This window comes from Bubalus bubalis, chromosome 5 (assembly GCF_019923935.1).
Source record: "Bubalus bubalis isolate 160015118507 breed Murrah chromosome 5, NDDB_SH_1, whole genome shotgun sequence".
Taxonomy (NCBI): Eukaryota; Metazoa; Chordata; class Mammalia; order Artiodactyla; family Bovidae; genus Bubalus; species Bubalus bubalis.
The window spans coordinates 31,570,845-31,597,049 of NC_059161.1; the positions used below are offsets into that span (position 1 = coordinate 31,570,845).

The following is a 26,205-nucleotide window of genomic DNA, read 5'->3' on the forward strand; positions in this document are numbered from 1 at the left end:
GAGGCGTGCTCCCAGCCTGGCTGGCCCCTCACACAGCCACCTGCTCCCTCCCCCACACCCAGAGCTGCAGCCCCTCACCTCCTCGGTGGCACCCAGTCCCAGGAAATTGGAAGACAGGGTCCTGCAGAGATGGCCTAACACAGCCTCTGCGGCTCCCTGAGCTGGACTTGTTGGCAATCCAAGAGAAGAATCCAGTATTCTGTCTGAATTTTTACAGACGCCTCTCCTTAACAGGAGAGTAAGCAAATTACTTAGTGCCAAAGGCATTTTCAGGTTCCAGAAGAGAGGGCCTGGTATAAGCAGTGTCCACAGGGGGTTGGGCGCCTGCGATAGTATGTGTGTATGTGTAGGGGGAAGACCACCATTTCCCACTGGGAGGGGACCTCAAATCCAGTATCACCCCTCTCTGGACCAGATGACGAGTTAAGCAGGGCATCCAAAACCCTACGCCAAACGCCTCTCCAGCCAGATGGATGCTCTCAGGCTCTGCTTCCAGAGTCCAGTTCTAAACCTCCTCTTTCACCCCCAAGAGAGACTGACACCAAAGAGGCCACCCACGCAAACACAGTCAGGCTGTGCGATGGGGCCGGAGAGGGTGGGTGGGCCAGGATTCTGGAGCAGACGCCAGGGTCGGGGCCCCTCTACTGTGCAGCCCTGGGTGCGGCCCAGTGCCTCTCTCTGCCTCCATCCACGTGGTGGGCCAGCAACGGCAGAGTATTGGCCCGGAATCCGGTTCCTGCTCGGCCACTGATCTGATGGCCTATTGGCTGGACAGCAAGTTGACTACTGCTCAGTGGACAGACAGGCTTGGCCCGCCCCCTTCACCCTTCCCTCCCTTTACCTGGGGTGAGGGAAGGGGCATCAAGAAGGGGGTTACAGACCCCTGCCAACCTTGCGAGCAGAAAACCACCCACTCATGCACCAGTGCCAGATTGAGCTGTATCCCCTGAAAAGTCATCTTTCTAAGCCCTGGCCCCCAGGACCGGCAAATGTGACCAGACATGGGAAAAGGGTCTCTGTAGATATAAGTTAGGGATATCAGAAAGAAACTGCCCTGGACTTACCCTCAGCCCAACGACAGGTGTCCTTGTAAGAGAAAAAGGGAACTTCCCTGGTGGTCCGGGGCACAGGTTTGACCCCAGGTCAGGGAACCAAGATTCCACATACCGCACAGCCAGAAATGAATAAATAACAAATAAATACAAGTCCAATCTGAGGTTCCTTAAGGAAGCTTGCAGAAAGAAGATACTTAGAGAGAAGGAGGAGACCTGAGACACAAGGAGACATCGGGGCGGCATTGTGGCCACATGCAGGCAGGATGGGAGGGGCACACCCACAAGCCCAGGGATGCAGGAGACTGCAGCCACCACCAGAAGCTGGGAGAGGAGCACAGAGAAGACACTCCCTGCAGCCTCCAGAGGGACCAGCCTGGCCGCTTCTCCTTCTCAGGCTCCAGCCTCCGGACTGTGAGAGAGCAGCTTTCCTTCATTTTGACACCCAGATTGTGGTTGTTTCTCACAGCAGCTATAGGGCACACGTACAGCCGTGACAAGGAGGCCCAGCACCTGCCCTGGGAGCCCACAGAGGAGGTGGCAGAGCATGGGGCATGCCGGGGGCCCTTCCTGCCCGCCTACTCAGAAACACATGTCCTTGGGGCAGGCAAAGGCTCCTCCTGACACCGAGTCTGGGAGACACGCTCCCCACGGTACAGCCCTGGCATTTCTCGGGAACAGTCAATACGTGTCCCCCTTCCTGTCACCCCTTGACTCCCATGATGACCAGAACCAGGGCAGATGCCCCAGTCCCAGGCAATGACCTTTCCAAGACCTCCTGGCCCCCAACCCTATCCCAGTATCACCCAGTGACCCTCCTGAACCCACTCGCCCAAGGGCAGCACATCCATTGGCCAGACCTTCCCTGGGTTCCATCTTCACACCTCAGCTCCCGCCAGATGTGCACAGGGCACTAGGGGCTCCTGGGCGTGGTGAGGTGGGCAGCAGGGTGTGGGCAGAGGGAGCCAGTCCTCTCCATCAGAGTGCAGGACGTGATGAAAGTTACCATGAAGATGACTCAGCCTTTAGACACTGCAGGAGTACTGTGTCCATGTCTTCCTGTCTCCCCATGTCCTGCTCATATGCCTTAAAGTCAGGATGTTTGGAAGCCTGCCCCCTCCTTGCCCAAGGCCAGGGCTTCCCCCAACCCTGTCTGCTGGACTGGGTGTTTGTTTGTTGAAAGAAATCTACTAAAGATCAAGAGCAGTCTCCCCAGTGCACCTCACGGCAGCTCTCAGGTGGGTCTCCACGGCCAGGGCAGCCAGCAAGCACTGTCCAGCCTCTGACCAGCCCTGAGTCCACAGCCTGGTTCCCCAGGAGAGACAGGCCTCGCCCAGAGGGCAGCTGTCTCTGGAAGGTGAGTGTGGCCCACAGAGTAGTCCCTGGGCTCTGACTTAACCTCTGACGCAGAGCCCCAGAACCCCTGGAACCCTGGCAGCTCTGAGGTCCTGCCCCTGCAGTTCCCACAGGCGTGCTCCTGACCTCCCTTTCCATCAGAAGCAGACGTCAAAGGTGAGATCCTTGGATTTGGTAAAAAACCAAACGAACAAACACTAAGCCACAACATCTGGAGTTAAGATGAGAATCCACACTTCCAGCTGAGACTTGGCGGCCTTCCACTCACCTGGGGAAGAGATGACCATCATCTATTTGCTAACGGACACCCAGGCGCAGGTCGCTGCTCCGAAAGCCCCGTGTGGGCGATCCTGCCACCTGCTGGTAGGAGCGGGAACAGCCTTTCAATGGTCCCGAGAGAGACAGCGCAAACCCAGGGGAACGCAACTCGGGAGGGGCAGCCACAGCCAGACCCGGCAGGAGTTCCCTCCCCCCAACGACCACTGTGCGCAGGTGGACAGCGCTGAGCACCAGCTGAGCTCCCTCGCTGTTAGCACGTGCCCACCCCTCTCACAGGGAGAACTGCGTCACCTCCCCAGTCACACTCGAGTCCTAACCGCTGCCACTCGGTATCCGTGGCCGTGTTTGGGGGTGGAGTCTTTCAGTATCCGTGGCCATGTTTCGCGGTCTTTGCAGGTGTCATCAGGTTAAGATGAGGTCACCTGGGCGGGCCTGAGTCCAACATGGAAGAGGGGAGAGAGTTATCAGGAGGAGGAGAGGGTATCAGGGTGACCTGGCCACCTGCTTAGGATCTCTGGCAGCCACCAGGGGCTGGAAAGGGCAGCAGAGAGTTTCCCCTACAGGTTTCAGGGGGATCATGGCCCTGCAGACACCTGACCTTGGATTTCCGGCCTCAGACTGTTGTTGAAACACCCCCGTCTGTGGTACTTTGGGATGATGGCCCCATGAGGTCAGCACAACAGTTGGTGCCAGGTGTCCAACGGATGCTCAGTGACCAACCCAGCCATCTCTCGAGTTTATAGATGTTCAAGTTACCTGCCCCACCCCCTCCACATCCACTAAAGGCTCAGACACCCGGTCAGCATCTTCACTGTCATGCCTACTCCTGCCAGCATCCTGGGAACTCAGGGCCCACCCTCTGTCCGGTCCTGGCCCCTGCTCACCCATCACTGGGCACCCAGTCCCAAGACCAAGACTCAGTCCTTGTTCCGCTGCAGAGTGCTGTCTCTGTGGCACTTCCAACTCCAGCACCCACTGCAGCCTCTGGCGTCCAGACGTCAGACCCTGTTCCCCATCCCTCCACACTGCTTTCAAAACCAGCCACACGCCAGGGCAGCGAGAGCCCGAAGGAAGAGGCAGACGCTCCAGATGGGCTGGGGGCAGGTTGACAAACAGGGAACTTGCTCCTGAGGCTTGTCTTGGGCACTGCAGGTCCAGTGGGTCTCCACACCTACCTGCCAGATCATAAAAGTTCACACAGAGGCCTTCATGGGGCTCAGTCACGTGACTGTGGTCTCACGGGCACCTCACTGTCCTATGGCTGCTTCTGAATATCTTAAGGACAGATGTTCAAGGAGCTTCCTGATGAAGGAAATCCTCACATGCCAAGGTCTGGGGAAGTCATTCTGGCTCATACAGGAGCTAGCCTGAATCTGATGCCAACTAGAACAGCCTGTTTGTGGCAGGTCATATGTCTGCTTTAATTATTTCTTATAATTTTATTTTTGATTGTGCTGGGTCTTCCCTGCTACCTCAGCTTTTCTCCAGTTGCAACGAGCGGGGGCTACTCTCTAGCTGCGGTGTGCAGGCTTCTCATTGCAGTGGCTTCTCTTGTTGCAGAGTGCAGGCTCTAAAGAGTGCGGGCTTCAGTAGTTGCGGTTCCCAGGCTCCAGAGCACAGGCTTGGTTGCTCCACGGCACATGGGGCCTTCCTGGACCAGGTATCAAACCCGATTCCCCTGCATTGGCAGGTGGGTTCTTTACCACTGAGCCACCAGGGAATTCCCGTCTGCTTTAATCCCTGGTGGCTCAGACGGTAAAGCGTCTATCTACAATGTGGGAGACCCGGGTTCAATCCCTGGGTTGGGAAGATCCCCTGGAGAAGGAAATGGCAATCCTCTCCAGTACTATTGCCTGGAAAATCCCATGGACAGAGGAGCCTGGTAGGCTACAATCCATGGGGTCGCAAAGAATCGGACACGACTGAGCGACTCCACTTTCACTTTAATTATTAAAGGAAACAGTGACCAGAAGTAAAGACTACCTATGTTAAAAATGAAGATTAAACACCTCCCCTTGTGGGACACCAATGCTGGTTACTCCCTCCACAATAAGACTCCCTTTCCAGTTGCCAAGGCCACACTGAAGCCTCGTGTACGTGCCAGTCTGTTTTTTGAAACCTTGAAGAAATGTCTCCCTGACTCCTTTGATGTTCTCTGTTCTGACAAGACAGAAAACTGTGCTGAAAATTCTGCTTCTCTGGAGCAGTTCCTCTGAGTGATCTGACAGGCAGTCTTCTGGGCTACAGTTTGGCTCTTTTCTGTTCCTATATTAGATAGCTCAATGATTATTTTCGTCAACACTCCGATTGCCTGGGTCCAGCTTGAGAGTCAACAGTGGTCCCATTCTCTCAATGACCTCCTCCCGGTCACCAGTGCCTATTAGATCTGCTGATGCTTCCGTCAGACCAGAACTAGACTCAAGGTCCCCACCATTGACCTTGCTGGGAAACTCTCCTACACATCCTGCAGGGGGCGCCAGGAGCAAATGCCAGGCCCTGACCACCCTGCCTGGGGCCGCTGGTCACAGAGCAGCCCTGAGGGGCAAGGATCAGGCTTGCTCACAGGCCCCAGTTCTCTGCAGTGACACGGCCCCATGGCAGCATCCCGTGGCAGCTGGGACTCGGGACGCATGCAACATGCTGATGCTCTGGACGTGGCTTCCCTGTGGATAACAGTCCATCATCTCTGATCCGGGGGTCACCTGTCTTCCACAGTATCCCTGAAATCTTGGCGGCTTAGCCTGTCAGCTGACAACTGGGGTGCCATCCCTGACCCCTTACTGGCCTTGGCGAATACTCACTTATAGGAGCTCGTCCTCCCTTTTCCCCTTGTCTTCGGCCACAGCTGCCCAGCAAACTCAAGTCCAGCTACTGGCTTCTCCCACTCCCACCAGCTGCTGTGTGGAAGGCTCCACTGAGAACCTGCCTGAGGACTCCCGGCAGGCAGCCTGGTGGTCCCCACACCCACCTGAAACAACTCCTTGCTCGCCACTGAAGAAAGCAGATGTCCCAGAACCGCTCCATGCCGCTCCCCCACTGCATCCACACCCCACCACTTGTACACCCTGAGCTCTCTCCATCTATCCCTGAGCAGGCAGAGCCCTCCTGCTCTAGGTAGACCCAAACCCCTGGGCTCTAGGTTCTGCCCACCAGCCTGCTCGAGAGCTGGGTCCATTCACACTGGCCTTTGTCCCGTTTCTTCGGCCCCTGTCCTGTCCTTGACTCCACCGACACTCACGAAGCACCTGAGCCAGGGATGTTCATGTGTCTTTCTCGGCACCTGTGAGCTCGTTTGAGCCTCATGACAAACTGGGAGCCAGGTTTCATTATTCCTGCTCTCCAGACAAGGAAAGGGAGGCAGGAAGGTTAAGTACTGAGTTCAAGGTCACCACAGCTACGTGTGGATGAGCGGGCTGGGCCCTGTGGGGCTGGCTGTCCCACAGAAATGACCAGGCCTCTTCCATCCCCACACTGCTGCCGCCTGCCAGCATCACTGCTGTCCCCTCTTACTTCCTCCTCCCCACCTTCAGCCTCATCCTTTAAACCATGGCTCCTTCTCATCCCTCCTTCCTCGGCTGAGTTGACCCTGATCAAGGTCGTTGTAAAGTCATGCCATCAGTGCTCGATCGTGTCTCCCTGGTCATCGTGTCCTAGGGTGGGTGAGCACACATGGACTCCTAGTGAATCCAGTGGAGGACGGGTTTCCTCTGCCTGTTCTCACGGGCCACCAGAGGGGGGCAGGGGTGGGGGCGGGGACACAGGCCCTGCACTCCAGGGCTCTGCGTGACCTTCGCAAAGTGACAGCCTCTCTGGGACTGTTTTCTCCTTGGTTGAATGGGACGTGCATGTGTGGGCGGAGCAAAGACGATATCTGCAGCACACGAGGCCCCGAGTAGCAGCTCAGAGAACAGCATGAACATGCTTAACACTGAGCTGGCTCCAGGTCTGGCGGGGCACTGAGTCCCAGGTCCTTACTCACAGACTTCTTCCAACAGCCATAGGAAGCAGGAACTGTCATTATCTCCGCTCCGTAAAAAAAAAATGGAGACTGAGGCAGACAGGGCTTGAGGGTCCCAGTTCAGTGGACAGAAGCAGGGCAGCCGGGATTCAAGTCCCTATGAGGCCACTCGCCCAGCTGCCATTGCTGAGCCCCTGTACTGAGTGGACTCAGGAGAGGGGCCGGCAGGTCTCCTAAGCCCAACCGCTCAGGCTGACCCTCTGGGGCCTGATTCAGGCCCACCCTGCAGGGACCAGCAGAGCAGACTCAGCTGGAGGCTCTGGGTGCCAGAGAAAGCGGCTACCTCCCATTGGGTGTGACATGGCCCCTGGTCCCCCAGGGGCAGCAGTGGCTGTCCCTGCACCATCTCAGCAGGCTGGTGGGGCTAGAAGCCCTTTCCTGTCTCTGTACACTCAGCCCTCTCTGAGCCCTTGGTCTTCCCAGGAAGTGAAGTACCAAAGCTGTTAATATTTCAGCATCTGTGATATTTTCATCCCTCCTGTTTCTGTGGATGACTATGTCCAGGTGGAGTGGTGAGGGGCTGCCAAGGACCTGCTGTATGCACAGCTCGGTGACCCCCCTTAACCTCCAGAGACACCCTGGAAAGGAAGGCCAGCCACCCTGGAATCCTTCACAGCCCAGGAGCGCATCTGAGTCTGCAGAGCCAGGAGGGCCATGACTGACCAGCCTAGCTATGCTAGCTATGCAGCCCCAGGCACCTGAGCGGCATTCTCCAGACCTGCTTCTCCAACTGCAGCACGTGTACAAGAGAGGGGTTACCTCCCCCGGCTCTTGTGAAATTCAAAGGATTGTGAATTTGGGGGTTATAAACCCCAAAGCGCAGTCATATGCCAAAAGCTGGTTTCTTGAAATTTCCTAATAGGGTATGCGCATGTGCACGTGAGCACACACACACATACATACACACAGGATGACCTAACAAACACAAGTGAATTATACACAGGACACACACGCAGTAGGTGACTGTATGACACAGCAAAGAACTAGCAGTGAGTGTAGTTAATGGCAGTGCCTCCTTGGGAGGGGGCGCTAAACCCCAATATCAGAGGATGGACACAGCAGGACTGAGGCAAGAAGCCTTTTGGGGTAGGGGGAGTAGCTGGAGCTGTGACTACAGGCAGTGGAAGGACAAAATGACCAACCAGGTCAGGATCACAGGTGCTGACATTTAGGAGCAGCTGTAAACTCTCGCGGCTTGCAGCCCTTGGGTTTCTAAGACAACGGGACAAGGTGGACGGAGATGAGGTTGCCTTGGGGCCTGTAGGCGCCAAGACCAGGGAGCTGAGGTCCCCGGCAGGGACTGCGGAGGCCCAGGATGCCGCTAGCCGCAGGCAAGCTCACTCAGGGCAAGAACACATCTAACTCTCGGGAGGACAAGCGCAGAGCGACACAATGAACCCTGGTTCGGCCCTCAATGGAGTGATGACGCCCGGTGCCTCCACCGTGTTCCCTTCCGTGGTGCAGGGTCGGAGCTCTGCTTCCCACGCCGCGGGGAGCATGTCTGCATTTAACACAGAGCTGGGGGCCATGTCCACGCTGCTGCATCCCTGAACCCCGCGGTCAGAAAGGAGCAGGCGCTCAGGAAGGGGCTCTGCCCCGCCGGCCTCCTCTCCTCCAGTCCCCGAAGCCCGCGCTTCTCCTGCTGTGCAATGCGGACCCCTGGGAGGGGCAGAGCTAATCCAGGGGATGGTCACCCCGGGCGGGGGGGTGTCCAGGCGGCAGTCACCCCGGGCAGGAGGTGTGACCAGGGAAGCGGTCTCCCCCTTCAGGGGTCCGCATCCAGGGGGCGGTCGTCCAGGGCGTAAGGCGAGTCCAGAGAAGTTATCAGCTCTAGCGGGGGGCGCATCCAGGGCCCGGTCACTCTAGGCAAGGACAGGAGTCCCTCCCCGGAGATCCGCTGCACTTCAGCCGAACATGAATAGAGAAGCGTTGACCGGGTGCGGTAAGCACCTGACTACCCTCTCCCCGCCGGCCCTCCGCGTCGTCTTGGCAACCGGCCTAGGTCCCGCCCTTCCCCGGTAGCGTAAACAGGAAGTGAGCGTGAGCGCGGCGTGCGCTTCCGGCGCAGTGGGGGGCGGGAGCGATTGTGAACGGCGGCGAGCAGGACCAATCGTGGAAGAAACTTGAGGGAAGAGCCAATCGTCAGGACCGGAGCGGGCGGGAGGGGACTCGAGACTGAGGCGGGACTGGCGAGGCGGAGCCAATCGCGGCGTGCTGCGGTGCGGGGTGGGCCCTGGGGCGGGGCAGAGGGTCCGGCGGAGGTGGAAGTGGAGGCGGCGGCTGCTACTGCGGCCGCGTCGGGTCCGGTCCGGGGTCGCTCGGCTGCGGGCGCGGTGATGCTGCAGCTGCGGGACTCGGTGGACTCGGCGGGGACGAGCCCCACGGCGCTGCTGGCCGCCGGCGAGGAGGTCGGGCCGGGTAGTGGCGGCGGCGGCGGTGGCGGGGGGCGTCCGGGGGTGGGCACGCCGCTGCGACAGACGCTGTGGCCGCTCAGCGTCCACGACCCCACGCGCCGCGCCCGCGTCAAGGAGTATTTCGTGTTCCGGGTGAGGCTGGAGGTGGGGGCGGGGGCGGGAGAGGGCGTGGGCCTGTGGGGCCGGGGGCGGGGCCGGGCGTGCGAGCGGGCGGGACCTGTGGCGACCTCCGCCCCCGCTCCGCCCGCTCTGCGCAGCCCGGCACCATCGAGCAGGCGGTGGAGGAGATCCGCGTAGTGGTCCGGCCCGTGGAGGACGGAGACATCCAGGGGGTGTGGCTGCTGACCGAGTAAGGGGGCGCGCCCTGGGGAGGGGCCCGGGCACTTGTGCGCTCCGCAGCGCCGAGGTGACCGCTGCCGCCCGTAGGGTTGATCACTGGAACAACGAAAAGGAGCGGCTGGTGCTCATCACCGACCAGGCGCTCCTCATCTGCAAATACGACTTCATCAGCCTGCAGTGCCAGCAGGTGGTCAGGGTGTCCTTAAACGCGGTGGACACCATCTCCTACGGAGAATTCCAGTTTCCCCCAAAATCGCTCAACAAGTAAGTCTTTTCAACATAGAGCCCCTCACCAGGGCCTCCTCAACAGCCCTTCCAAAACCAGCCCCCCGTGGACGTCTTGCTTTAATATCAGTAGAGTTTAGGATAGACCCGGGTGACTTCTGCCCAGCAGGGTGCATTAAAAGGCATTCTGGCACAAGAGACAGCTATTAGGCTGGTGGTAAATGAATTCAGGGTACGGTTAGCATAGGCCCGACACAGGTATTTTTCAGACACGAGTGAACTCAGCACTTTATCCCTGCCAAGAAAGGATTGGCAGCTGTCATGTCAAACCCTGTTGTGGTTAATTTTTAAAAGAAAAAGGTAGCACATCGCTTTGGTTTACAGATACTATTGAAGATTAAATTTGGAAATGTTTAATGGCCAGCTTTCAAGAGCTGATCTTCATCAGTTAGGGAGCTTTCTGAAATATGAGACACCTAGGCATGAGTATACTCAGTTGAATTAAACAGTAAATTTTAGGGTTTTGATGTGGAGATTTGGGTAGGAAATTCAGGAAGATAAGTTCAAAATTCTAAACAACAATAAAATATTCTGGGAAAAAGGATTTGAAGTTGGAAAAGTATTATTTGTTTAGTTAGAGCACTACATGTTAAACTTTATTAACCGTGTAGAAATTAGCCTAACTGAGTACTAGTTTGTCGTGTCTTAAAGTGCTAAAAGCTGTCATTATTAGACATGACATTCCTGTCCAGACCCGCGGGTCCTTGGCTGTTGTGAAATGGCCATAATCAGTCTCATCTTCACCGGTGGGACCGCTTTTTGTTCCCACACCCAGCACCAAGCAGGTGCTCTGGGGCACGGGCCTGCCTGTGAAGTCTGGTCCCTGTCTTCTGACCCTGCAGGCGAGAAGGCTTTGGGATTCGCATCCAGTGGGACAAGCAGAGCCGCCCGTCCTTCATCAGCAGATGGAACCCGTGGTCCACCAGCGTGCCATACACCACATTCATAGAACACCCGATGGCCGGTGTGGACGAGAAGACAGCCTCTCTGTGCCAAGTAAGGACACGGACGGCAGCAGCAGCGCTGCCCAGCGGGGACAGGCACCTTCCAGGCCTGCACTTTTCAGTACAGTGGCCACGTGGGGCTGCTGAGCACTTGAATGGTGGCTAAACTGAGAAAATAAACTTTTCAATTTTTAAAAGCTCTAGTTATGTTTAGATAGCCCTGTGTGGTAAGTGGGGACTGGTCAGTGTGGTGCTGTGACGTGGCCCCGGTGGCTGTGGTCATTTTGGAGAAGGGCCCAGAAGGGCTTCGGGGTGTGGCAGCCGACCCTGGCCCCTGCTAGAGCTGGGCAAGCTGTGCGCTCAGCAGGAGAGGAAGCCTGGGGGTGATGGGCATGGGGTCTGGGACTGGGGACAGGCCCCCCACTTCCAGCCACGTGCCTTGGCTTGCTGCCTGCCTGGTGGGTGGTGGGGAGGACCAGGTGGGTCCCCGTGGCAAAACGCCTTCGAGCGGAAGAGGGAGGTCTGTGAGGACTAGCTGTCATCTGTCATGGGTGAGCCCAGAGGTGAGAGACACACCCAGGAGGTGAGCCCATGGGCCGCTGGGTGTGGCTGGGAAGGCCTCTTGTCCAGGGGTGGGGGACCTCGTGCAGATCGTCTGCTCAGACTCCATGTTTTCTCTCTTTGCAGTTGGATGGTTTCAAGGCTCTGTTAATCCAAGCTGTCAAGAAAGCCCAGAAGGAGAGTCCTTTGCCAGGCCAGGAGGGTGGAGTGCTGGTCCTGGAGTGTCCACTCCTCATTGAGACCTACGTGGGGCTTATGTCCTTCATCAATAACGAGGCCAAGCTGGGCTACTCCATGACCAGAGGCAAGATCGGCTTCTAGATCCTGCACGTGGGGCTCTTGCCAGGAGAGGCGGCCAGCAGGACTCTGGGAGTGACAGACCTTGGCCCAGCTCCACTTCTGCCGGCAGGGTCAAGGCCGCCTACCTTCAGAGACCTGGGCACCACGAGTGCAATCAGGTGGACCGAATACTGGAGCTGGCTACTGGACAGACGGTCACGTGAGCGCCAGACACAGCAGAGGGAACCTGTCAGCATCCTGGCCAGGATCTCAGTCTTCAAGTCCCCTGTGTCTCCATTCGGCTCCCCGTGGTCCCTCCCCGCAAGCCCTGGAGCATGTTAACAATAAATGTCACGTGATTAGCTGTGTTGTTCGCTCCATCCAGGGATGTGCCTGGGACCCAGTGCCCGTTGTTGAAAGTGTGTGTACAGTTGGTGTCCAGTTTTGCATTTTGAGATTTAATCCATCTTCTTAAAGCTAATATGGAAGAAGCCAGCAGACCACCAGCTCAGCAAAAGTTGGCCTGCCTTGTCAGCTCCTGAATGGACTGTTCCTGTTGTGGAAATGCGTGCTTGACCTAAAGTCACACTTCTCCTAAAATTTATCTATGCTGCTAAGTTGCTTCAGTCATGTCCGACTCTGTGCGACCCGACAGACGCCAGCCCACCAGGCTCCCCCGTCCCTGGGATTCTCCAGGCAAGAACACTGGAATGGTTTGCCATTTCCTTCTCCAATGCAGGAAAGTGAAAAGTGCAAGTGAAGTTGCTCAGTCATGTCCGACCCTCAGCAACCCCATGGACTGCAGCCTTCCAGGCTCCTCCATCCATGGGATTTTCCAGGCAAGAGTACTAGAGTGGGGTGCCATTGCCTTCTCCAAAATTTATCTATATTGTGTGAATAATACTGATGGCATCTTTCTCAGGCCCACCCAAAAACTTCCCAGAAAATTATTTTAAGACAACTCATTTGAGAAAGTCACATTGGTAAGTTCTTTGCACACGATGCTGACATCTCTGTTAGGTTTGTCCTGTCATGGCATATTTTAAAAAGGAATTGCTTAATTTGCCTTTAAGGAAGCGCTTTCAGAAAGGAACCATGTTAGTCTCCTGAAGCAGCCTGCCCCACCTCAGTTCCTGCTGCTCCGTGCAGATCCCAGTCTGTGGGCAGTCATCGGTCACCGCCCCCGTCCATCCACAGTGGTCTGACTGCTGGGCCCCAAGTTCCTTCCTCCTCACTGCCCAGGCTGGCAGAGCTCTAGTCGGCATGGATGTGATGATCCTGATGCAGGGGCCACAACTCTGCCTGGGTCTTGATCTTTTGCTTTTGGTCTTCTAGTAAAGACATTTATAATCCAGTGAGTGTTGTTCCTTTTTTAAAGTAGGTGCAACAGCCAAGAAAGGGTCTTGTTTGGTGAGAGCATCTTAGAGCCAAGATGTTCTCCGCACTGGATTTGACCCCGGCCATGGGCACTGCAGGGATTTGCACAGCCTACTCCTTTCACAGCCACAGGGGTGGTGCCCACCGTCCAGCCTCTGCCCAGGGTGAAGAACTCTTATTCCTCCAGTGTCCTTAGCCCTGGCTGACTGCCTGAAGCATCTGGATCATTCCAGGCAGACACTCCCTGCAGAGACCTGACCTTAACTGGGCTGCCCTGGGACCCACAGCCCTGACCTCCAATTCTGCTCCAGCACAGGCCCACGTAACACACAGGCCATGCTTCAGAGTGTTCAGGGACGGAACAGAGGCTCTCTGCAGAACGGGTCCTGTGTCGAGGGTGGGGTGGGATGGGATGGGATGGGGGACTGGCCACTTGGGGTGAAGTTACTTCCCCTAAGACAAGTGAACCCCAAATTTAAAACTGACCTGGAAGACTTTCCTGTGACTTAAACCTTTAAAAGTAAGCATTAGCCATTTTATAAATGAACAAGTATTTATTTTAAATAACAAAAATTACAGTTTATTCCATACATATTTACAAAAACAACTTGCTACAGCAAAATGAAAGCAAATCCTTTCCTCTAGAAGGAAAATTTGCCCAAGATGCTCTGCTTCTGTCCCATGGCCAATGTGTGCCACCTGGGCCTGACCATGCCCGGGTCCTACGTGCAGTTGACCTGCTGTCCAAAGGCCATACGCATGCCCTCCTCCATCTCCAGGAAGCACAGGCAGAAGTGGTCCTTGCTAAGGAGGGCTAGCGAGTCCCCGCTCGGATGCCAGCACAGGGAGAGCACCTGGAAGTCACCTGGAGAAGACAGGTGGCCAGAGGTTAGGGGAGACCCGGGTCCCAGGGTGACCCAGCTGGAATCCCAAAGTGCAGCAGCGGACCCCGAGGTTCACGGGCAGGTGCCTCCCCAGAGCATCTGCTTGTGTCCCTGCCCATGCTCACCTTCCCCGGGCACCTGCACCGACACGCAGCCTGCCGGCGACCACAGGTACACCTTGCTGCCCCCCGTGCAGATGGCCAGCCGGGGCTGCTGTGGGCCCCACTGGAAGGCGCGCACAGTGCAAAGCTGCTCCAGCACCGCCAGCGGTCTCAGCTTCCGGATGTCCCAGATCCACACGGCATTGGGGACGCTGTCTGAGGAGGAAGGGGCACCCAGGCTCACGTTCACCCCTCGCTGCTCTGCTCCAGCCCCCAGCATTTCACCATTGAGGATGCCCACCTTCCCCAGGGGCAGGAAGGGGAAGGGGGGCGTATCCTGTGGGCCTGGAGCCCTGCTCTTTCCCAGACACAGAGCAGAGAGCGTGGAGGCTTGGGCTTGAGTGGCTGCTGGTCTGATGGGGCGATGGGCCCCAGACATTATTGCTGCAGGATGTCCACCCCGCCAGCAGCAGCAGAATGGGAAGAAGCAAGCGCGGGAGGTCCGGGCCCTGGAGGAGGCCGACGGGGACAGCACACACACGGGACAGGCCACTGACCATTCCTCGTGGCCAGGAAGTAGTTGTCAGGACTGAAGGCCAGCGCCCCGATGCCGATCCTGGGGTTGGCTCTGTCAGCAGCCGGCTTTAGGGTCTGTAAGGAGACCGGCATCGAGGCAATCTCGTCTGGGTGGGAAAAGAAAGCGCCCTGAGCCTCCCCGTGGGCGAGCGGCCTGGGTCTGCGGTGCTGCCCGCAACGGGGGAGGAGCTAAGCGTAACTATCCGTGGGGCGAGGAGGACACATGACAGCAGGGGCAGGCAGGGTCTGACAGAAGGCAGGGCTGTGAGGGCACCTGGCCCGCCCGCCCACGCAAGGCTGTGGTCCCAGAGCTGTGACGGGCCAGGCAACACCGCAGGGCCTGGTGGTCGGCCCAGGCCCAGTGGCTCTTCTGGTGCCCCAATTACTCCCACTTTATGGATGATGAAACTGAACCAGAAGTGACCTCTGCAGCGCAGATGCAGCTGCAGCTCCTCCCTGAGCCCTCTGATGGCCTCCCACTCACCCAAGAAAAGGTCAGCATTCATTAAAAAAAAAGTCGCTCTCAGGACCAGCCAACAATCAGGAGACCCACGGCATGTATTCAGTCCACGGAGCCAGAGCCCAGGCAGCCTGCTGGCTCTCAGCTGAGGACTGTGTCCACCAGGTATCGCCAGAGAGGAAAAGGATTGAAAGGAAAAAAGGGAGTATCTGGAGTCTCCCTGGACCGAGAGGGCTTTTTCTCATAATGAAAAGAAAGGAAAGGGAGAAAGACAAGGGCGGCACAACCAGCCGAGCCACTCACATTTGCTCTCTGAGGACGTCAGGGGCCCTGCCGCTGCTCGGGGCGGAGGGAAGGCCAGGTGGCCCAGTGGCGGACTCTTCTCAGCCTCCTTGTACACCACCTGGAAGAGAGGTGGCCTGGGCAGCACATGTGGCCGTGGTCCCTCACTGTGCCCTCCTGGACCTTCTCCACGAGGTCCCGCCTGCAGCCGGCATTTCAGTGGAGACAGGTGACAGATGGGCCAGGGTGGGGGCACGTGTCACCAAAGGCTGGATGGGAAGGACAAACGGCTGTGGGGTGAAGGACCCGAGGCGAACCCTGTGAGGCCTCAGGTCAGTCCCACTCCCGCACCTCCAGAGGGTCCTCCAGTCACCGCCCTTGTTGGGACGTCCGCCCACTCACAGGCTCCCCAGAAACCCACCCAGACCCTAGGGCTGTATAGTGGCCCACCCACTGCTTCCTCCTCACCCCACACCTGTCTTACTTGGGTCCCTCACCTGCGGGCAACTCACCAGGGTGTCTGCCCCCATCCCTGCCCCGAGGCCGGGGTGTCTGCCCTCATTCCCACTGTCCCACCCCACCCCCCGCCCCGAGAAAGGCTGTCTGTCTGGGTCCCTACGGTCTCCCGCACCTTGTCAGGGGCCTGCTGAATAAACAGAGCTCGATCCCTCCTCAGGGCCTCTACACTGCTGTTCTGTTCACACTGCCTGAATCGCTCTTCCCCAGATCCTGCACCACTTCCTCCCAAGGTCCGCCCCGGGGCCCCTTGGCAGGCAGCCTTCCTGCCCTCCCAGGGAAGGCTCCACGGGGAAGAAGCCGCCTGCTGATCTCTGCCTGGCACAGAGCAGGAGCTGGTCCCAGAGTCGTGGGGATGGGGGTGGAGGAGGCTGGGAAGGACACCACTTGGGACCCTTTGGGAACATGGCAGGAGAAACAAGGGCCACGGGAGCGTCTGCATTTAGAATGTTTCAGCGTCAGAAGGTCATGTGACAGGAGCCCCTGCAGCACTTGCACTGATAGTGTCAAGTTAAAGAGCAGCTTTCTATCCCGTCCTCAAACACACCTGCAGACTTACTATTTTGGGATTATTAACAGTTGCAGGATGCCCAAACTCCGTGATCATTTTCCAAGTCACATGGTTAAGAATCCGCACCTGGGGAGAACCACATGGTCAGAGCCTTCGGGGCGCTGGCTGTGCATGGGCTTTGCCCCACAGGCCCCCTCCCACCTTTCCATCATAGCTCCCGATCGCCAGGAACTGACTGCTGGGGCTCCAGGCCACGGACTTGATGCCCAGGGACCACTCGTAAGCACAGAAGGCGGACAGCAGCCGGCCATCCAGGGAGTAGAGCAGGACCTTGTACTGCAAAGACAGTGACAGCATTACTGAACCTGTGGCGTGCGAGACGGCCACCCCGGGGAGTGAGACTTGGGCGGGGACCCTGCCCTCCTCCACAGTGGTGGGAAGTGGAGACGGGGACAGTACTGGAGGAGCAGAGAGAACGTTGTGGAAAAGGGGAAGCTGGGTCTGAAATCTAAAGACTTGTAATAAAAGCTCCTCAGCTCAACATCTGAAAAAGGCAGAGTTCACGCTTGAGGCGTTCAGAGAGCGTGAGAAACACAGACAGCAGTGCTACAAGCAGAGAGCGTCCCGAGCGGGCTCCCTACCTCCAGGCAGGAGTCCCAGACGGCCAGCACGCAGCCGTTGGGGGCCCACTCGATCCCTGCCAGGTCCTGAGTGTCCGTGTCAAAGTGCTTCCCAGGCGGGCGAGGGGGGAACAGATGACATTGAGAACATCTTCTTCAACAAATACACGAACATCTATCTCACACCTGATGCGTTAACACAGTATTTAATCTCCTCACCTAGCCATGGGCAGCAACACCTACAACTGTGTCCTCCTGCCATGACAGGCCGAGCAACATGCATCTGCGACGTGGCTCAGGCCTCCGTGCGGCTGAGTCTCACCCCTTTAAGATCAGCTCAGGGGAGACCCTCCCAGGATATCGCTGCCCTGGTCAAGGAGGCCGCCAATCAACAGCATCCGGGATCCAGCCCCGCCCTGGGTGTCTGTGCCTGGCAGCCTCTGCCCATCCAGGCACGTGGTCAGTATTAACCTGCAGCTCACTCCTCCTCATGTGGGCACGTGGATGCTAATACCACTGAGCCACCAAGAAGCCTAGCGGCTCCCATCTGGGGGACTGTTAACTGCTAACACCCTGTGAGCCTATGCAGTCTCACCGGATCCTGTGAACACCTGCCCGTGTGCGTGCCATGGGGAAACAGGCAGCACCCACCTTTGAAAACATGGAGCTGCCTTTCTCACACCACCCAGAAGAGCTTCTGGGATCTTCAAGAACGTACTTCCGCCCCACCCCCGCCCCAGGGTCCTGGTGCTCCCGGTGTGTGCCTCACCCGTAGCAGCTGCCAGTCACTGCAGACGAAGATGCTCACGTAGTCCCTGCAGTCCCGCCTCTCTGCCAGCGCCAGGTAGCGGCCGTCCCTGGTGAAGGTTATTCCTGCCGAGAAGAGGGAAAGGTACTGGGATCGAGAAGCAGTAGTTTTCCCATTAGGAGGAGAGAGAGAAGGCAGAGGTCTGAAGAGGGGAGGCAGCACACAGACCCCGAGTCTGCGGCAGAGTGTGGGCACATGAGGCAGGGTCCCCATACCCTCGATCAGGCTTCTGACATACAGAGAACCTGTGAGACACACAGGGCGCCCTGAGCCCTGATGAGCCTCTAAATGTTACAGGGAAGTGTGGAGCCCTACGGGATGCTGTATTCTCAGGAAATCAACTGCAAGAAGCTCAGCTGGGTCAACACAGGCTCGTCACCACAGCTCCTATTTTTACTTTTGAATTTAAATTTGGAAGAAGTCAATTTACGGTGAGAATCTGGCTGAAATGTCAGACTGTCCCTTCCAGGTCCACATGGGTGAACTGAGTCCTCAGCCACACTTCACACCTCAAGAGAACACCTAGGTGACAGAGCTGCTGTTTCACCAAGAAGCATGTGTGTCATCTGGAGAGACACTAACATACAAACTATGAAAACAAAAAATAAATGAACAATCGCATTTCACTCACATGTGAGCTTCAAGCCGCTGATGGCAAGAGAAAGAACAGAAAAACCTCTCAAATCATGTGATGCTTCCTTCTGTTTATTAATTAGAAGACAATCAAGTAATTTCATGATTCGGGAGGGGGGCATCGACAAGCTCACAGGTTCAGTTAAACGCGTGTGGGGGGTTAACTGAGGGCACCGTGGACACACGCCCTTCGTCCCTCCTCTGAGACGCACAGATGGGATAGGTCACTGTCGCCCTCTACAGAGCTCAGAGTTAAGTCAACAGAGGATTCATTTCAAAATCCACTGTGTGCGGTGGGGTCCCAGGACTGACGCGAACAAGAAAGGATCTGACACCCAGCTCTGTGACAGACATACAGGATTTGCGTGTAAACCCTTCTTTGACATCTGTTAAACAACATTCTCCTTAGTCGTTGTGATCACAGAACAGGGAAGCCCTGCTCTTCTGGAGACACAGCTGGCGGAAGGCTTACAGAGAAGTACTAGGAGATCCAGGATGTACTGTAAGTCACTCAGCAGGAGGGGTGGGTATAGAGAAAAAAGATTGGCTATGAGCTGAAATACAGTTGAGGCTACTTTTGTCTGTGTTTGAAATTTTCCAGGATAAAAAGGTCTCCAAACCCCCAAACAACTACAGAGAAATGGCCTCTGAGTAGCTCTGATGACTCACCCTGCTGACAAGCCTTAGGGTATTTGATGTAGGACACGGACTTTGTGCACAAGGACCACACAGTTATCCGCAGCTGCCGGGGAAGGGGGAGGAAGAGAAAGGAAAGAGTGTAACTTAGCATTCTCGGAAAGAGTTGTGAGTCACTTAGGTCCCGATTGCCTGCACCTAAGCAATGGTACCCCACTCCAGTACTCTTGCCTGGAAAATCCCATGGACGGAGGAGCCTGGTAGGCTGCAGTCCATGGGGTCGCTAAGAGTCAGACACGACTAAGCGACTTCACTTTCACTTTTCACTTTCATGCATTGGAGAAGGAAATGGCAACCCACTCCAGTGTTCTTGCCTGGAGAATCCCAGGGACGGGGGAGCCTGGTGGGCTGCTGTCTATGGGTCGCACAGGGTCGGACACGACTGAAGTGACTTAGCAGAAACAAGAGATTTACTGAAGTAAAAGTACCAGGAGTCCCAGGGTGTTTTCTGCCTGAAGAAATGTGTCAAACTCACATCTACAATTGCCAATTTTTTTTTTTCTGGTGGTGCTATGTGGCTTGCAGGATCTTTGTTCCCCAACCAGGGATCAAACCCAGGACATGGAGGTGAAAGTGCTGAGTCCTAATCATTGGACTAGCAGAGAACTCCCACAATTGTTAAATTTAACGGTCTTAGTGTTTGGTTTTCATTTTGTGACAATATTATCTAAGTGACACAAAATTAAATATAAGTGCATTTTAGTTCAAAGTACAGTCAGCACCCCTTTCTGCCTGATAAATTAAGCTTTATTGCAGGCACAGCCACAGAAGGCAATGGCACCCCACTCCAGTACTCTTGCCTGGAAAATCCCATGGACGGAGGAGCCTGGTAGGCTGCAGTCCATAGGGTCGCTATGAGTCGGGCATGACTGAGCAACTTCACTTTCACTTTTCACTTTCCTGCATTGGAGAAGGAAATGGCAACCCACTCCAGTGTTCTTGCCTGGAGAATCCCAGGGATGGGGGAGCCTGGTGGGCTGCTGTCTATGGGGTCGCACAGAGTCGGACACGACTGAAGCGACTTAGCAGCAGCAGCAGCAGGCACAGCAGCCCATGGAGGGTCCAGTATTTCTGGGGGATTCAGCATCCAGGGGTCCAAGAAGGCATGCCCTGGGATAACAGGCCGGGGGGTGCTACAGTCAAAGTTTTCATATAGTAGCAAACCTAAAAATGTTTCTCAGAGAAACACATCTAGGAGAGAAAGCCACACAAGATGCCCCCCAGTCTCTCAAAGCAGTGAAGGAGGGAGTGGCTCTGCCTTGCCAGGTAGCTGGGCCTGGGGTCGGCAGTGACAGGGAGTGGCCCGACTGTCCGAGTGGAGGCTCTGCAGAGGATTTCTGGGGGACCCACTGTAGGCACGTCACACGCAGGAGCTGGAAGAAGCTGTGCCAATGAAGGACCAGCACACCCAAACCCCCATAGTCCCCTGACATGATGTGTTTGGGAGGCATATGCACACCACCCAAGCGGTCTCTGATTTATGGTTGGATTTCAAAGGTTCTTCTTCCCACTCAGAGCTCCTGCCCAGGGTCCTGCATCCCAAAGGAGCCCAAGGCTTGAAGAGCAAATGAATGAGGAGGTTAGAGACACACAGATCAGATGTCTCCAGGGAAAGATGTAAATTCGTGCATTGTTGTTGTTTAGTCACTAAGTTGTTTCCAACTCTGCGACCCCACAGTCTGCAGCACACCAGGCTTCCCTGTCGTTCACTATCTCCCCGAGTTTGCCCAAACTCTTGTCCATTGACTCAGTGATGCCATCCAATCATCTCATCCTGTCACTCCCTTCTCCTCTTGCCCTCAATCTTTCCCAGCATCAGGGTCTTTTCCAACGAGTCGGCTCTTTGCATCACTGAAATTCTTTTCTATTGTTGAATCAAAGGACCTGTCTAAACCCTTAAAGATACAATTTGAGATGTTCTTTTTAAAAACCTTTTTTCATTAAAACTGGGCAAAAAGATTACATTAACAACACTCATGGGCTTATAATGCTCATTTATGACATAACCATTTATGACATACATCCTCCCCACTAGACCACTCCCTCCAATCCTCCCAAGTGATCAGGACAAGGGGTGAGGGGTGACTGTCCTGTGGCTGAGGCAGGTGTCTGGGGTGCCCACTCACGTGGAATTCCGTCGTGTTGAGGATGTGGCGCCCATCGGGGCTCCAGCAGGAGGCCACCAGCCCCGCCGAGCCCTCATCTATCTTGCAGTGCCACTCTGGCTGCTCCAAGGACCACACCTGGACTCACAAAAGAGATGAATCCATTTGCTACTTAGGCTTAAGAACAACTGGTGAGCTGCATGGAGGCAAAGATAGCCCAACTCTCAGAATCCTGCAGTGTGAAGGACAGGTCCTGGGTTACACCACACTTCTCAGTGATGTCACGGAGTTGTGGTTTGAAGGCTTTATTCCCTTTGCTGTCTGAGACCTCACTTAGTTAGGTGTGGGGTCTATAGCAAGACACATCTCAGCACTCCCTAAACACAGGAACCAGCTGGGCTGCTTGCTGAACACTTCCTGTTACAGAATGAACTAGGTTACAGATTAAGGACATTTACATGCTTTCTTGTTTTTAAAAGTACTTAAACTATTAGAGCACTATTATAATGTTAAAAGAAAACGGGCTTTGACCTGTGCAGCCCCTTCCTCCGTACCAGTAGGGCACAGAACAAGGCCCTGGGTGGGGGCTGTGTTTAGGGGGAGGGGGGGAAATCCATCCAGAGGTACCTGCACGAGCCCCCGCTTGTACAGGGCACACAGGATGAAGAGTGAGTCAGCCGACCACTCGAGGTGCTGGATCTGGTCCAGGCATGTGTATAGCTGGAGGATCTGCAGGGTGTTCGCATCCCTGACCACCAACCGGTACTGGACGCAGGAAGCCTGGAGGGGGAGAGGAGAGGTCATGGCGGGGTGGGCTCCGGAGGAGGGCACTCTTGGGACGGCAGCGTACCCTCTGGTCAGGATGGTTGCCTCCTCTCCCTGCACACACGCTTTCCATCTAGATGGTCTTGTGTTTGCCATGTGGACAGCGTATTCCAAACAAAGATGAGTTAGCAGAAAGATGAAGCGTAAATGTAAAACCAGGTGCCCGGCTGTTCAGCCCCAGGAGGAAGTATTACTGTAGACCTCTACCGGCATCGTTTCTGCGCCTGTCTTCACTGCGTGACAAATGCTAAAGCAGGACACGGCACTGGCAAAAGGCCCTCCGAGAACAACCAGCTCCCCTCTGGTTCTACCACCTGCAAACAAGCTGTGTGTGAGGTGCGAGCAGGGGGCTCCGGGCTGCGGTGAGAACGATCCAGGAACACAGCTCCCTTTGGTTCAGTGTCTAACCTGGACCCAAACCAACAGAAAGTCAACATACAGGTCTGAAATTCTGCAAGTGTAAGGACACGTCATAAATGTCCATCTACCTGTGATGAGAGAACAGATAATACACACTGGTGTCTGCTCACAGGTCCTGACGCAGGCTCCTGATGAAACCCTCGGAAACTGCTGGGGGGGCGGGAGCATCTCTTATTCTACTGAGGCAACTCTGGGTGGGCTCCTGGGGGGACTGTCACCAGAGAGACCAAGCCAAGACTAGAGGCTTGGAATTCTCAGCCCTGCTCTCCTCTTCTCTTCAGCAAAAAGGGCTCAAGATGGAGTGAATGATCACCCAGGTCTATGTGGTGAAGCCTCCAAAAAATCCCAAAGATGCAGGGTCCAGAGCTTCCAGGTGGGCAAGCACATCCACATCCTGGGTGGGTCAGTGAGTGAAAGTCACTCAGTTGTGTCTGACTCTGCGACCCCATGGACTATACAGCCCATGGAATTCTCCAGGCCAGAATACTGGAGTGGGTAGCCTTTCCCTTATCCAGGGGATCTTCGCAACCCAGAGATCAAACTCAGGTCTCCCACATTGCAGGAGAATTCTTTACCAGCTCCACGGGGACAGAACTCCTGTACTCGAGACCCCCAGATCTCACCCTCTTTATCTTTTCATATGCCTGCTCACCTGTTCCTTTATCACACCCCTTAATAATATGGTAAATCGGTTTTTCTGAGCGCTATGAGTCACTCCAGCAAACTAACGGAACCCAAACAAGAGGTCATGGAGCCTATATCCAGTTGGTCAGGAGCAAAGGTGACCACCTGGACTTTCAATTGCAGTCTGCAAGGTGGGGGGCAGTCTTGTGGGGCTGAGCCCTTCACCTGTGGGCTCTGCACTCTCTCCAGGTGGACAGTGTCAAAACAGAGTCAAACTGTAGGACACCCAGCTGGTGTTGGGGAGAACTGCTTGGTGTGGGGAAAACCCCACATAGTAGGTGACCAGACGTTTCATAAGTGTTGAGTATGGCAGTCGTTTGAGAGGAAAAGGGACTGACAGAGGGAGGGCTGGGGGGTTTCTTACACACCTATTAACTTATTCCTAAACCTGAGTTTGGAAACATTTAACTCTTAATATAGTGTTCTTAAAAATACAGTTACTTTATGTCCATATTTGTTAATAATATCCAAATCCAAGCAAATGACTTCTATGACCGATCATACTTAACTATTAACCAGAGAGTGCATCATCATTCAAAAATCGAGAACTGACTTCTGAATGTTAATTGCCTCATGTTGGTACTTATCAAGGTCAAACTGGATTGTTAGGTTTTTGTTTTATGAACTTTCATTTTTAAAAAGCCAGTGAGTCCCACCTGGGGAAAAAAGAGTGCGAGATGGACTGCTGATTAGAACAAATATCCTGCTTTTTTTTTGTCCCTGCTTATTTTTTCACTTTGTAGCTTTGAAAGCTGTGATCAGTTACCACAAACTCCTAGTGAAATGAAATGTCTATAGAAACACTTGGAAAAACTGTATCAAATCTGTTGCAAGATGTTAAAAATGGCAACATGGCCCTACTTTTCTCAGCATTTAGGATAGAGCTCTGAAGAACATGGTTCCAGTAACATTACTACCTAGGCTCACAATTTTAATCAGAATGTAAAAACTAAAAGGTACCAAAACTAAATGAGGAAATGTAATCTTTGTCTCTATAATTCACTGGAAGTTTCATGTCAGTGAGTGAAAGTCACTCAGTTGTGTACAGACTCTTTGCAATCCCATGGCTATACAGTCCATGGAACTCTCCAGGCCAGAATATTGGGAGTGGGTGGCCTTTCCCTTATCCAGGGCATCTTCCCAACCCAGGGATCGAACCCAGGTCTCCCACATTGCAGGTGGATTCTTTACCAGCTGAGCCACTAGGGAAGTTTCATAAATGACCAAAAAGCAAATTTATTGGGGAGTATTCTGAAAAGTATACCAAGGTTTTCGGGGTGCCATTTAAGCTAAAGATATTTTGTATTTTGTAGCTGAATACCATACTATGTGATTCAGAATAAAACCACCATAAAGAAGGTAAACATGTAATTTGAGGTATTAATACATCCATCCTCAAGGATAAATGGAATGTTGACAAAGCTCAGACTGAAAAGACAACACAGGATGCATCAGTTAATAGTTAATGAAACTAAGTACAGTTTTTAAAAAGCATTTTTTTCCCTTAATGTCTTTCCAATGCCAATTATCACCCACCCACCACATTTCCCCCCAAGATTCTGAGAATGGACACTGATCATACTTGTATATTTCAAAACTTATATTTCATGTATGAGAGCTCAGTGATGTGAGAACCATTCTGCCATCCTCGGAATGAGCAACTCAGATACCAGGAGTATAGACCACTCTCTTTATCTGAGCACAGAATGCTAGTTACCTAAGTCATTCATCTGGCATGTGGTAGAGACCCTCGAAGGGGGCTGGAAAAGGTGACAACAGTTAGCTGCAGCACTGAACTGTTTTATAGCCAACAGGACTATATACCTGCCTTTTGTTACAAACAAACAACAACTTATAGTCAAAGCTATGGTTTTTCCAGTAGTCGTGTATGGATGTGAGAGTTGGACCATAAAGAAGGCTGAGCGCCAAAGAATTGCTGCTTTTGAGCTATGATGTTGGAAAAGACTCTTAAGAGTTCCTTGGACAGCAAGGAAATCAGGGCAGTCAATCCTAAAGGAAATCAACCCTAAAAACTCATTGGAAAGACTTATTTTGAAGCTGAAACTCCAATACTTTGGCCACCCGATTCCAAGAGCCAACTCTAGAAAAAAAAAACCCTGAAGCTGGGAAAGGCTGAGAGCAGGAGGAGAAGCGGATGACAGAGGATGAGATGGTTCTATGGCATCACTGACTCAAGGGCGCAAACTCCAGGATATAGTGAAGAATAGGGAAGCCTGGCGTGCTGCAGCCCATGGGGTCACAAAGAGTCGGACACGACTGAGAGACTGAAGAACAACAGTCCACGTTTACTGTGTCCTGAAGTGTTAAAACAGTGTTGCTTTTACCTGCTTTTAACAGATGGAAACCGAGGTGCAGGCAGCTTCCCGGGTTCCCAGAACGCAGCAAGTGTCCAGGTACCCTGCTCGGAACCACTGCCCAGGTCACCTGCTCGAAGCCCACACCTGCTACCTCCTTCCGGGCCCCAGGTAGGCCCCACCCCCTTGGTTCCTCGCCGCCCCGTGCGGACACGCGCATCCTCGCGGAAGCCGCGCCTTCGGCCCAGGCCCGGCGGCCGCTCACCAGGTACTTGCCGTCCGGGGAGAACTTGCAGAGCAGGCTAGAGAGCTTGAACACCTCGGAGAAGTTCATGGCGGCCGCTGCACCCGGGGGACCGCCAAGCCCCGCCGCCCCGGCCAGTCGCAACCGCCCCTCAGCGACCGGAAGTGACGGAAGGGCGGGAAGCGTGCCGCAGCCAGTCAGGACCCCGGGTGGCGCGCGGCATTGTGGGGCTTGTAGTTCGCTACCCCGCCCAACGCGCGCAACCGCGCTTTAAAGGAGACAAGGTGTTTGGTCTCACCCGGGATTTCCGCCGGCGCTCGCGTGTGGGAAGTCCCCTTCAACTAGGGTTGCCACATAAAATGCAGAAAGTGCACTACAGCTGAATTTAGATAAACAACGAATCATTTTCCAGGATAAATATGTTCCCCAATACTACATGACACATATGCTTAAAAACTATCCGCTTGTCTGAAGTTAAAACGTGTCGTCCTATGTATCTGTGTATTTGTATTCATGTATTTGTATACATACAAGAATATGAAATGTGGTGCATAGTACGTATATTACATTCTATATATACATAGAGTATGAATAAATATTCGTTTTTCTTCGTTTGTCTTT

At 54.6% G+C, this 26,205-nt stretch overlaps 3 protein-coding genes and 1 long non-coding RNA gene across 11 annotated transcripts in view; 3 read left to right on the forward strand and 1 right to left on the reverse strand.

Moving 5' to 3' along the window:
* The first annotated feature begins 8,930 nt into the window (after positions 1-8,930).
* TPRG1L (tumor protein p63 regulated 1 like) lies at positions 8,931-11,889 on the forward strand. 2 transcript variants are annotated; one of them, XM_025285796.3, is made up of 5 exons: positions 8,931-9,251; positions 9,377-9,468; positions 9,546-9,722; positions 10,586-10,739; positions 11,375-11,889. In XM_025285796.3, the coding sequence occupies exons 1-5, from the start codon at positions 9,042-9,044 to the stop codon at positions 11,567-11,569; spliced, it is 828 nt and encodes a 275-aa protein (XP_025141581.1). In that variant the 5' UTR covers positions 8,931-9,041; the 3' UTR covers positions 11,570-11,889. The 2 variants fall into 2 exon arrangements, with proteins under 2 accessions (XP_025141581.1, XP_025141582.1); XM_025285797.3 differs by having other exon boundaries at positions 8,931-9,113.
* Positions 11,890-12,283: 394 nt separating this feature from the next.
* LOC112585078 lies at positions 12,284-12,881 on the forward strand. The gene is made up of 2 exons (XR_003109428.2): positions 12,284-12,510; positions 12,601-12,881. It is a non-coding gene; the product is annotated as an uncharacterized LOC112585078 (long non-coding RNA).
* Positions 12,882-13,438: 557 nt separating this feature from the next.
* WRAP73 (WD repeat containing, antisense to TP73) lies at positions 13,439-25,762 on the reverse strand. 6 transcript variants are annotated; one of them, XM_006053820.3, is made up of 12 exons: positions 25,606-25,762; positions 21,724-21,876; positions 21,118-21,234; positions 18,965-19,037; positions 17,624-17,727; positions 16,876-16,962; positions 16,436-16,570; positions 16,283-16,360; positions 15,229-15,328; positions 14,447-14,572; positions 13,914-14,105; positions 13,439-13,769 (listed from the first exon to the last, which is right to left on the reverse strand). In XM_006053820.3, the coding sequence occupies exons 1-12, from the start codon at positions 25,672-25,674 to the stop codon at positions 13,627-13,629; spliced, it is 1,377 nt and encodes a 458-aa protein (XP_006053882.3). In that variant the 5' UTR covers positions 25,675-25,762; the 3' UTR covers positions 13,439-13,626. The 6 variants fall into 6 exon arrangements, with proteins under 6 accessions (XP_006053882.3, XP_006053881.3, XP_006053883.1 ...); XM_006053819.3 differs by having other exon boundaries at positions 16,271-16,360; XM_006053821.3 differs by lacking the exon at positions 16,876-16,962 and having other exon boundaries at positions 16,271-16,360.
* Positions 25,372-26,205, forward strand: part of TP73 (tumor protein p73) — a 76,804-nt gene continuing 75,970 nt past the window's right edge. For both annotated transcript variants that reach the window (XM_044942894.2, XM_044942895.2), the window contains exon 1: positions 25,372-25,608. The gene's annotated coding sequence lies outside the window, so the exon portion shown is untranslated. The remainder of the gene's footprint in view (positions 25,609-26,205) is intronic.

What these genes read in the sequence shown, in the direction of transcription:
- TPRG1L (XM_025285796.3), top strand. Translation starts at nt 9,042, where the DNA reads ATGCTGCAGCTGCGGGACTCGGTGGACTCGGCGGGGACGAGCCCCACG. An exon ending in GGGGTGTGGCTGCTGACCGA is followed by an intron (nt 9,469 to 9,545) that starts GTAAGGGGGCGC and finishes TGCCGCCCGTAG; the next exon opens with GGTTGATCACTGGAACAACG. An exon ending in CCCCCAAAATCGCTCAACAA is followed by an intron (nt 9,723 to 10,585) that starts GTAAGTCTTTTC and finishes CTGACCCTGCAG; the next exon opens with GCGAGAAGGCTTTGGGATTC.
- WRAP73 (XM_006053819.3), bottom strand. Translation starts at nt 25,674, where the DNA reads ATGAACTTCTCCGAGGTGTTCAAGCTCTCTAGCCTGCTCTGCAAGTTC. An exon ending in CCCTAAGGCTTGTCAGCAGG is followed by an intron (nt 17,728 to 18,964) that starts GTGAGTCATCAG and finishes TCTTCTCGGCAG; the next exon opens with GAATAACCTTCACCAGGGAC. An exon ending in TCTGGGACTCCTGCCTGGAG is followed by an intron (nt 16,571 to 16,875) that starts GTAGGGAGCCCG and finishes CTGTCTTTGCAG; the next exon opens with TACAAGGTCCTGCTCTACTC.